The sequence below is a fragment of the Acomys minous genome (genome assembly GCF_964271855.1).
Source record: "Acomys minous genome assembly, chromosome: 15".
Classification (NCBI taxonomy): Eukaryota; Metazoa; Chordata; class Mammalia; order Rodentia; family Muridae; genus Acomys; species Acomys minous.
This window is the reverse complement of record NC_140497.1, coordinates 100,839,369-100,850,641: the sequence shown is the minus strand read 5'-3', so window position 1 is coordinate 100,850,641 and position 11,273 is coordinate 100,839,369. Positions and strand designations below refer to the sequence as shown.

General features: G+C 62.3%; 1 protein-coding gene across 1 annotated transcript; it reads left to right on the top strand.

Moving 5' to 3' along the window:
- Positions 1–3,298: 3,298 nt before the first annotated feature.
- NR2F6 (nuclear receptor subfamily 2 group F member 6) lies at positions 3,299–11,110 on the top strand. Its single transcript, XM_084760614.1, has 4 exons — positions 3,299–4,219; positions 6,744–6,838; positions 8,889–9,413; positions 10,465–11,110. Exons 1-4 carry the CDS (start codon positions 3,939–3,941, stop codon positions 10,734–10,736), a joined length of 1,173 nt encoding a protein of 390 aa, XP_084616740.1. The 5' UTR covers positions 3,299–3,938; the 3' UTR covers positions 10,737–11,110.
- The last annotated feature ends 163 nt before the right edge of the window (positions 11,111–11,273 follow it).

Sequence of the window (11,273 nt, the reverse complement as noted above, 5' to 3'; positions counted from 1 at the left end):
TGTCCTTTGCTCCTGGCGCCCGAGCATCTTCCCAAGAGGGGACTGAGGTGGGAAGGGTTCAGGTTAGCGGCATGGATGGGAGGTTTGTTCCCTGGGGAGGAATCTCAGACTGCTTTGGGACATGCATTTTAGAGGAAATAGAAGGCTCTTGCCTGTTGCTCCCGCCTGAAGCCCTCAGACCTGCCTCTGCCTGCTCATCCCTCAAGCCTGTGTGGACGTGGCGGGTTCCATCCCGCCTTACCAAGCAGTGGGAGGTTTCTGCAGAGCTCTGCAGGAGAAGACAGCACTGGCTGGGCAGAGTGCTGGCCTAGCATGCACAGGGCCCTGGGTTGTGTCCCCAGTGCCTACCCGCGACCCCAGCACTTAGTTTATGGCTATCCTTGATTGACTACATAGTTTAAGGACAGCCTGGACTGAGGCAGCGTCTAAGAAAGAAATGAGTGAGGCGTTGGAGACGTGGCTCAGTGTTTAAGTGCACAGGCACAAATGCAGGCAAAACACAAATACTCCTACATAGAAAAACAGAAATAATATGATGAGTGAGTAAATAAGAAGATAAAAACTGAAACTGACCAGATGGCTTGTTGGACAAAGGGGCTTGCTGCTAAGTGTGGCAATCTGAGATCTGAGTTCAAATCCCAGACCCTACATAAAAGTGGAAGAGAGAACAGGCTTCACAGAGTTGTTTTCTAGCCTACACAGGATAACCCTGTGTGTCCACAAACACTTTCTTTTTTTCTTTTTTCTTTTTGAGGCCCTGGAGAGATACCTCAGCCATTGAGAGCATTTACTGCTCTCGCAGAGGAGCAGAGTCCAGTTTCCAGAGTCCACAGAACAAGCCGCCTGTGACTCTGGCTCCAGGGGACCTGGATCCAGCCTCCTGGGGCTCACACACACAGACACACACAATTTAAAACACTAAAATGAAATGTAATGTCATGCTATGGCAGCGAGCCTCTGAGTGGGGATATCTGGGACACAGACAGAAAGGGGCTCCTGGGTGTGTGTGTGTCTGTGTGTGTGTGTGTGTCTGTAATATGTGTGTCTGTGTGTGAATGTGTCTGTAGTGTGTGTGCTAGCAGCAGCTGACTGAGTAGCAGTGTACAAGGCCACACCCCTGGCTTCAGGGACTGAGCTGGGGTTTAGCTTTCCCCACCCCCGCAGGCTGAAACCTTCAGTGCAGGGCTAGCTTGCAAGCCACACCTGTGCAGGTGTGCAGAACAGCTGTGTGTCCTCTGCTGGCCACAGTGCCTGCCCCAGGGCCACACGAGTCAGAGGCTGGGTCTCCCCTGGGGCTGGGACCTGTGCTTGCACATCACTCTGTGGGCTCTGAGGGATAAGGACGTGTGAGGCACACTTGCTGGTGTGTGTGGGAGCTGCCCCTCATCTCCCGTTTCCCCCCTCCACCTGCAGGCCCTGGGAATGGGGAACCCAGCTTGGCGGCAAACACCTCTGCCTGGCTGACCCAAGTCTACACAGCTTAGCTAGCCTTCAGCCAGCAGACTTTAGTGGTCAGCCAAGGTCGCCTGGGAGTGGGGGGCGGCGGTTCCCAGGCCGCCTCAGCAGTATCTGGCTGTTCCCACGGGCATCCCAGCAGCAGATGGGCCCAGTGTCTTTGTCCCTGGGTCTTCGGCAGCCACAAGGTCAAATGTCACCTCGGGGCCACGGGCAGGGGTTATGGGGGCGGGGCCCGGCCCGGCCCACCCTCGCTTGGGCCCCAAGATCAGGAGGGTGGTAGGGCTGCTGGGACAGGGCTGTATGCTTCTGGGGCTCACCTTCCCCACCCCAAACTCTTCCTTTTGGACTAGTCTTCCAAGGTCCCTGTTTATATAAACTTCGGTGACCCAGTTCCCCCCACTTCCAGAGCCTTCTTTCCTCCAACCCCCTCCCCATCGTTTCTTGAGATAGTACCACCAAGTCCAGTCTAGGGCTGTCCTCATCCCCCAAAACCAACTATGACCCCCAAAATGATGTATCCTCTGGGCCACCCCGGTTTTGTCCCCACTAAAGCAGAGCTCAGGCTACTCATAGCTCCAGGACGCCCTTGCTGGAGTCTGACCCTGGTCCTTCCTGCCCACTTGGATCTTCACTTGGCATCCGGGCAGACTCTCCTGAGCAGCTCCATGGCACCTGGCACCCAGCTGGGCCGACCTGGCCAGCGGAAACCCGAACTCAGCTTTCCTTTGAGGACCCCTCCTGTGTGCTCTCATCTTGTGGGAGGATTTTCACAAGACCCCTGAGCAGGCAGAGAAGCAGGAAGAGAGGGCACAGGGAGTCCCGGTTGGGAGTGTGCCCGGGTGGCCCGCCACCCTGGACCCAGGCCTGCGCAGGAGGCAGAACCGTGACTCAGGGGTGAAAGGTCACCCCAGGAGGGACTTTTCCAGCCTGTTAACCGGTTAAACATTAACAGGCCCGGGAGTCAGGCCTCAATTCACATCTAGGCCTCGAACACGAAGGAAGTTTAATAAATGCGTGCCCTGGGAGTGGGGGCTGGATACAAAGGATGCTTAATAAATGCTCGCTCCCGTAAAACTTGGGGGGGGGGGACAAGGCGGGAGCGTCAGGGGCGTGACGGCAGCTGGGAGGCTTGGGGCAGCGAGGGAGACATCTGGGGCCCAGTCGGTGACCAGGCCAAGCCCTTTCTGTGGAGAAAGGAAAGGAAATGAAGGGGGACCCGGGACAACAGCCCTGGGCTGGCACGCCTTCCGGCCTCCTCCGGCCACGCCGGAGAGGCGACGGGCGCCCGGATTCTCCCCGCCCTGGGGGCCTGAAAGCAGAGGGGCACCCCTTGACCTCACAGCGCGGCCTCCCCACCCCCAGACTCCGGGCACCAGGTGTTCACCGGAGCGGAGCGCGGGGCGGGGGGCGGGGGGGGGGGGAGGACGGGCCGGGCTGCCGAGACTTTGGGGAGGGAGGGCGGGTGAGGGGTCCCCAGCTCCAGCTGGCAGCCGCGCGAAGCAATGCGGGGCGCGCGCCGGTGCGGCGGGGGCGTGCCCGGGCGCAGATGTCCCCCGAGGGCGCGGCTGCCCGGAGCGGCGCAGAGCTCCCTCCCGGAGGCCCCGGGCGGCCAGGGCGCGCAGGGGTTAAGGCTGAGCGGCCGCGTGGGGGAGGGTCAGCCGCGCGCCCCGCCCCGCCCTCTCGCCGGCCCACGGCTCCGGGCGGCGCGCGGCTACCCCATGCCCTTATAAGGGCGGCCGTCGCCGGGGCAACGAGCGCCCGCCCCCGGCCGCGCCGCGCGCCCCCGCCCCGCCCCCGCCGGCGCCGATGGAACGCGGGTGTCAGGCCGGCCGCAGCGCGGGGCCGGCGGCGAGCGCCAGGGCGAGGCCGAGGCTCGGGCCCAGGCGCAGGCCCAGGCCGGCCGCGCGCGCGCTCGGCGGGGAGAGGAGCCGGGGGAGGCCGCGGGCCGCACTCCCCACTCGGCTCTACCGCCCGGACCTCCGCGGTTGCGGCCGGCGGCGCGCGGTGCCCGGGACTCCGGGTCTCCGGTGCGCGCTCCCGCCGCCCTTCCCCCCGCGCCGCGCAACTTGCGGCCAAAGTTTCCCCCCCTGGAGTCGGGGGCGCGCGCGCGCGCTCGGATGGCGAGCCACTAAGTTGGCCTGGGCGGCGGGGCCGGGCCATGGCCCGCGCGTCCCCACCGGGTCCCCAGGACTCCGGACCACGGGGCCCGGGCGCCCCAGACTCGCGCCTCTAGCGCGCCCCCGCCGGCCGCGGGCACGCGTGGGAAAGTTGGCCTGGAACCGGCCCGACCAGTTCCTGCCGGGCGCGCGGACCGGCCGCAGGAAGTTGCCGCAAAACTTTTTTTCGGGGGGTGCGACCGGAGCCCCCCAAGCGCGCGGGCTGCATGCACGCAGGGTAGCCGGGTCCGCCTCGGGTCGCCAGGCGTGCCCAGAGGGGACGGGCTCGCCTCGGGGCGCCCCAGCCCCGCCGTCCCGGGGGCTATGGCCATGGTGACCGGTGGCTGGGGCGGCCCCGGAGGCGACACGAACGGCGTGGACAAGGCCGGTGGAAGCTACCCACGCGCGACCGAGGACGACTCGGCGTCGCCTCCGGGGGCGGCCAGCGACGCGGAGCCAGGTGACGAGGAGCGCCCGGGGCTGCAGGTGGACTGCGTGGTGTGCGGGGACAAGTCCAGCGGCAAGCACTACGGCGTGTTCACCTGCGAGGGCTGCAAGAGTTTCTTCAAGCGCAGCATCCGCCGCAACCTCAGCTACACCTGCCGGTGAGCCCCACGCGCGGCCACCGGGCCGGCCCGGACCTGCACGGTCACCTTGGGCCTGGCGCTGACCTTCCCCGCACCCGCATCCCCGCCCCAGGCCACGGGCACGGCCCGGGTCGCGATCGGGTATACAGTTGGCGTTGCATGTGTGCAGATCGTCCTTCCCCCCCCTTCCCGCAGGTGGTCTTTACTCCTGTCCCCCTGCCCTGGAGGGCTGGTTCTGCTACACGGGCAGGGCTCGGGGGTGCTGTCAGGAGTGGGGACCCCCCTTCCAGCTCCCAGTGCCCGTTTTCTCATGGGGGCCCGTCACGCGTGGTGCCCAGTGGGAATCAGAGGTGCAGGTCGCACCGCGGGGCTGGAGGCGTCCAGGGGCCATTGTCTGCGGCCGCGCGGATCGATCCGGCGCGCCCTTGGGTCAAATATCACTTCCAAAGTCGCCAGGGCGCGGGCAGCTGGAGGGACGCCCGGGTGGGTGGCTCGGCATGGCTGCCTTCGCCGGCAGAGGGGGCCTGCTGTGCACGGGGGTCTGGGCCTGTCCAACAGAGGGGCACCCCGTGGACTCTGGGTCACCGGAAGCCGCCGCCGGAGGGCCAGCAAGGCCACCGGAATTGACCGCACCCCCCACTCTCGGGCTGGTGCAGCCTCGGGGGCCCCGGGACGATCCCTTAAACTTAGAGGTTGTTCTAAGTGAGGGACCCGTGGGACATGCCGCCTGGTGTGGACCCTTCTGCGGGGCAGGGCGTGGCTTTGCTTACTGGCTGCCGCTGAGGACAGAAAGTCTCTTGGAAAAGAGGTTGGGTGTCCAGGACAGGGGTTGCAGATCACTTTCAAGGCATGCAGAAGCCGGGATCTGCAACCCCCCAGGAGCCGCTGGGGCCTCAGAATAGGGCAGGCAGCCCTGCTTCTCAGGTTCCCAGAGCCCCAGAGAAGTTGTAGAGTTACCGGACCTGGCCCTGGTGGGCTTAGCAGGTGGAGCTGTGGGGCTGGCGTGTGGAGTTGGGCTCCCCTCCCAACAGATACCTGCTAGTGGCCCTTCAGCTGGGGCCACCACGTTAGAGTTGGGACTTGGTGGGGACCTGCCTGGAGCACCTCCTCCATCTGTAACTGGGCCACCAGACTTTGGCCTCATTCTCGGGACTGGAATGAGTCGCTGGGTCTGGCTGGGTCTTCGGAGAGAGTGAAGGGGGCTGGGGCAGGTTCAGGGCCGCGCCTGCTCTCTGGGTTCTTTAGGACCTCCCTATGCTGTGTGACCTTCTGTGGTTGGTGGCCCTCTCTGAATCTTAGTGGACCAGCAGCTGTCTGTAGTGGGGGGCATCAGGAAGTGGCCTCAAAGCCCTGGGGTATGGCAGGCAGAAGAGGGAACCGGGTGAGGCTTAGGGGGCTGCTCTCTCAGGTGAGGCAGGAGGCACCAAGGGAGCCATAGGTAGTGTGTGTGTGTGTGTGTGTGTGTGTGTGAGAGAGAGAGAGAGAGAGAGAGAGAGAGAGAGAGAGAGAGAGGGAGAACACGAACGCGCAGGGTCTGGTCACGCTGGATTGGGAATTTGGAGCTGCCTGTCACACAGTCCCAGTGACGCCTGAACAGCGTAGCAAGGGGACAGTGGCCATTTACCCCCTCCTCCCCCCAAACACAGAACCAGCGACAGCCATCGGAACGAGGCATATAGTCACATCAGGTGAAATGGCTGGGAGAATTTACTGTCCCATCCCTGCAGCCGGGAAGGCCTTCCCCGAGTGTGGCCCACCCGCCCAGGGCCTGGCCAGTTCCGCCTGGCCGACCTGACCCCCCGGCCACCTGGCTGCTGGCTTTGTTCTGCCTGTGCCTTAGCCCTCTCTGCTCCAGCTGGGCCCCTTCCTGGGGCCTCGAGAAGCCACAGGGTCTGGCCTTGCCTAACCCTGCCTTGAGCTGGGGCTGTGCCCCCCCCAAGTCCCCAGGACCCCTGGGCTCTTGGGCAGGGCAGCAGCTGGTGTGTGGTGCAGGAGCAGGCTGGGTGGAGAGGCCAGCGCCCAGCCCTTGGCTTGATTTCTACTCCATGGCTCCTTGGTGCCCAGATTGGACGGTCCCCGAGCACTAGCCAGAGGAAGGGTCCTGGGCTTGTGGAGAGCTGGGGGGGGGGCACATGGGGGAGGGCGGCAGGTGTTCTCGGAGGGACAGGCTCTGCTCATCCCTTACATCTCAGCACGGGTGGCAATGTTGGGGTCACACAGTGCCGTGGCCAAGAAAAATGAAAAGTCATTCTTCGTCCTTTGGCATTTCAAGTCCGTTCTACTGTAGCCACTGCCAGAATAAGACTTCTCTATTTCTGTCCCTTTGGGAAACTTCTATGCATCCTTCAAAACCCATTTCTAAAGTGGCCCCTTTGTGTGCTGTCCTTCAATACCCAGTATGATCCAATTGCCCAGTTCCAAGTTGGGGCACTGAGTCCCCACAGTGTGCCTCTGGGGCTGCCATCACCATCCAGGGAGCCCCCACTGGCGTTTGTCACGGGTTTTCAGGCGCATCACTATGAACCCTGGCCTGTGTCTCCAGGTCCAACCGTGACTGTCAGATTGACCAGCATCACCGGAACCAGTGTCAGTATTGCCGCCTCAAGAAGTGCTTCCGGGTGGGCATGCGTAAGGAGGGTGAGTAGCCGTGTGGGTGTGGCCACGGCCGGGCCCTGGTGGGGGGTGGGGTGGGGTGGGGTGTCCAGCCTTGATACCAGATGCCTTGCCTGACCCTCTGACCTCAGAGGGCAGCTCTACCCCTTTTTCCTTTGCCGACCTCCCTTTCTGAACTGGGATTTTTATTTATTTTTATTTGTTTGCTCTCTACTCTGTGTGTTTGCTGAAGGCAGGACTCAGCCAGATTATAGTCCCAGGGAGGCCCAGCAGCCTGTCCCCACCCAGGAGACCTGGGTGGACAGACACACTGGACAGCTGGACCTCAGATCCTGTCAGCTCCCCCCAGAATCCATGTGCAACCTGGGGCAGCCACTCAGCCCTGAGGGTTGGGAGCTGAGGCTAGTGGGGGAGGGGAGGCTATCGGGGCGTGGATGTCACCTAGCTGTCTGACGCTGGTCACTTTCCTGTGAGCTTCTAAGGACCTGAGAGTGCCCGCTGCTTATGCTTGACCTCAGATAGAGAGCCATAGTGGTGCAGGCTTCTTGTCCCAGTTCCTGTGAGGCTGAGGCAGGATTTCCAGTTTGAAGTTAACTTGTGATACATAGCAAAACCTCATTAGGAAAAAACCACACATGTACTCTTGCACATTTGCACACATACATGCACAAGCACACAGGCACACACACAAATACCTGTGTGCACAAATGCACCCGTTTGCACGCACAGACATGCATGTACACACTGGAGCACACATGCACATCAGCCTCATTTGGTGACTCTCTCTGGTCCTTTTAAGTGTGACAGTGACTCCTGCCCTGTCCTTGCCCGACTTGTCTGAGGACTTGTCAAGTCCTGATAGGTGTCCAGCCAGAGCCTGTGATCTCCAGCCTTCCTGCACAGAACTGCGCTGCAGGTGCCGTGGCGCCCGGAGCCTCTGCACGACTGCACGGCTGCTCCTCCTTCCAAGTGTCCCTGGTGTCCCCTCACCTCCTTTAGAGTTAGTTTCTCAGGTCACCTGCTTACAAAACATCTACCTTGCTCTGAAACCAACACCCTTCACCCATATAGGGCCTGCACCAGGGCCTGGTACACGGTAGGTGTTGAACACATGGCTCCTGCCTGGAATCCCCATGCACACAACAGGCACTATTGAAAGCAGAGCCACTCAGATTCGGGAGTAGCTTAGTGGTCACCTGCTGTGTTTGACATGTGAGGAAACAGACAGACAGCACTCCGGAGAGGTGTGTGCTGACGTTTGAATTCCAGCAGTGTAGACTGGATGGAGGAGGAAGAGGGGGTGGGGAGGAACAGGATTCTGAGGTGTGGGACATTCTAGGCACAGGGCTGGATGGGGTTCCCATCCCGGGAGCATTTGGAGCCTTACACAGCTGCAGCTGTTTGACGTGCGCCCCCACCCCCACCCCCTCTTCTCTGCCATCCCTAGCTCTGGCTCCACCTGGGCTGACCTGGAGTTCACCCACCAGTGAGACAGGTGTCAGCTCATTAAAGCACACTCATTAGCGGCCTCCTGGCTTCCCGCCCAGGCTGCCTTCCCCAGGCTAAAAGCCTTGGGGAGCCAACCCGTGCCCCTCCGTGCCTCAGTTTACTTTCACCCCAACCGAAACGGAGGACTCAGATAAGCGTTGAATTTTTTTTTCCGGTTTGTTTTGGTTTGGTTTTTTTGGAAACAGGATCTCATGTATCCCAGTCTGGCCTCAAACTTACTTTGTGCTGGGGCTGGCCACCCTGCCTCCGTGCTTCAGGGCTGGGGTGACCATATGCACCACCTTGGACAAAGCTAACAATGGCAGCCCCTGTGCTTGGGGACCACTACCAATGCCGCATTAGCGCTGTTCTCACGAGGGAGAGCTGGAAGTAGTGGGGGGTGCGGGGGTGGGGGGACACGCCGACGGATCCGGAGTTCTCGGTGATTGACAGATGTGGCCTCCACATTGCAAGAGGACGGGAGCCTGGGGGGCTGGGCCCCTGACGCGGCTAGTGGCCAGCGCGTGCCCGGTCCCCTGTGGCCGTCCCGCACCGATGCCTGACGCCGCCCCGTCTCCCTCCACAGCCGTGCAGCGCGGCCGGATCCCACACGCGCTCCCGGGCCCCGCGGCCTGCAGCCCCCCGGGCGCGGCGGGCGTGGAGCAGTTCGCGGGGCCGCCGGTGTCCGAGCTGATCGCGCAGCTGCTGCGCGCCGAGCCCTACCCCGCGGCCGGGCGCTTCGGCGGCGGCGGCGCCGTGCTGGGCATCGACAACGTGTGCGAGCTGGCGGCGCGCCTGCTGTTCAGCACGGTCGAGTGGGCCCGCCACGCGCCCTTCTTCCCCGAGCTGCCGGCCGCCGACCAGGTGGCGCTGCTGCGGCTCAGCTGGAGCGAGCTGTTCGTGCTGAACGCGGCGCAGGCGGCGCTGCCGCTGCACACGGCGCCGCTGCTGGCCGCCGCGGGGCTGCACGCCGCGCCCATGGCCGCCGAGCGCGCCGTGGCCTTCATGGACCAGGTGCGCGCCTTCCAGGAGCAGGTGGACAAGCTGGGCCGCCTGCAGGTGGACGCCGCCGAGTACGGCTGCCTCAAGGCCATCGCGCTCTTCACGCCTGGTGAGCCGCCCCGCCCACAGACTGACCCCTCCGAGGCAGGCCACGCCCCAGGCAGCCCATTCCCACGGACGAGCCACGCGCCTGAGCAGACCCCACTCAGCCTGCCACAGACCAGGCTCCCAAACAGACCCTAGGCACGTTGCACCCACGGGCCACGCCCCTGGCCCAGATACTGCACCAACCCAGCCTGGGACACCCAGGCCATGCCCTTCCCTCTACTACCAACCTGGGCCAGCTCGCCGCCCCCTCCCCACTCCCCCAAGCCAGAGTGAGGGAACACTGCCTCAGGTCACACCCTTTTGGCACAGGTGATGCCTGTACACCTGCCCAGTCTCACTCTGACCTAACACCGCCCCCAGGTTCCTGACAATGCTCTAAGGTACTTAAGACCATGCCCCGTGGTTTACTCCTGATGTGGCCCCATCATGCTCCCAAGACTGAGCCAGACAGTGCCCTACTGTGCCTCCAGTGCCACGCCTCTTGGATGGAGGACACCAAAAATGACCCTAGGTTTCATCCCAGGTCACACTTCAAGGACCACTCCTGATACATGGCTTTGCTCTGGTGGGGGACGACACTGTCTTAGAGCCACTGAGATGGTCCCCAGGACCTCATCTAAAGACTTGCTCAGTAGTGTGGCGAAAGCTTGGCACCTCGGCCCTTGGTGGGCTGAGGCAAGAGACTGTATGGGCTGCCTTGTCTAATCCGCAGACACCTGTAAAAGCAAAAGGGATGTCTTTGCGTGCCTTCAGTGGGCGTGGCTGAGGGAGACTGGGTTAGAGGCGTGGCTTGAAGGCCTCTCCCACAAAGTGAGGCCAATTAGCTGTGCCCCTCCTATCGGGTGGGGTTGACCCTTTCAGAGGGCTCTCGGGTGCAGGCCCCTCAGTTCTACGCTTGTCTGTGGTGGACCCTGGCTTAGATACACAGACTATGCCCAGGGTTCCCGTCTATGCTCATGCGCTCATCCAGGGGTGTCCGTACCCCACTCCCCTGTACTCTTCTCGCCCTGCTTCCCGAATTGTGACTGTCCTTTGGTCCCTGCTTCCTGCAGATGCCTGTGGCCTTTCCGATCCAGCCCATGTGGAGAGCCTGCAGGAGAAGGCACAGGTGGCCCTCACCGAGTACGTCCGTGCCCAGTACCCGTCGCAGCCCCAGCGCTTTGGGCGCCTGCTGCTGAGGCTGCCGGCCCTGCGTGCTGTGCCCGCGTCCCTCATCTCGCAGCTCTTCTTCATGCGCCTGGTGGGCAAGACACCCATTGAGACGCTCATCCGGGACATGCTGCTGTCAGGGAGCACCTTCAACTGGCCCTATGGCTCAGGCTAGGGATGAACCGCTTCCAGGACACACATGGATCTTGGGATCAGGCCCACAGCTTCTCTCCTGAGACTGATTTCTTTTTTTAAAGACTGTGAAATGTTTGTTTTGTTTTTTTAAATAATCATGAAACCAAAAAAAAAAAAAAAATCTCCAAGGCCCCAGCCTTGTCCTCCTGGCAGCTCCTGGTCTGGGTGGGGCTGAGGGTCTGGTGCCAGCGTGGTGGTGCCCCTGGTGTGGTGGGTATGGGCCTGGTGTCTGGAAGGGCCCCTGGGGCTGGGTAGGGGTTCTGTGGGCCAGGAGGGTCCCCTGGATACATGGTCCATGGTCAGCACTATGGGATGATGAAATCATGGCCAATAATAAAGATATTCCCCTCCCTACTTGCTCAGCCTCCATTTTCTTCTGCAGTGCTGAGGAGGTAACCAGGGCCTAGTGGGTGCTCAGCGGGTTCCCGTGAGGTGAGAGCTAAGGAGAGCCCTGGCGGAGGCTTTCCCAAGACATCTTTGTAGGTGTGAGGCCGAGCTGCACCTGGAGTGCTCAGGT

Coding starts and splice junctions, on each gene's coding strand:
- NR2F6 (XM_084760614.1), top strand. CDS start 3,939: ATGGCCATGGTGACCGGTGGCTGGGGCGGCCCCGGAGGCGACACGAAC. Junction 4,220..6,743: donor AACCTCAGCTACACCTGCCG/GTGAGCCCCACG, acceptor CTGTGTCTCCAG/GTCCAACCGTGACTGTCAGA. Junction 9,414..10,464: donor CATCGCGCTCTTCACGCCTG/GTGAGCCGCCCC, acceptor TGCTTCCTGCAG/ATGCCTGTGGCCTTTCCGAT.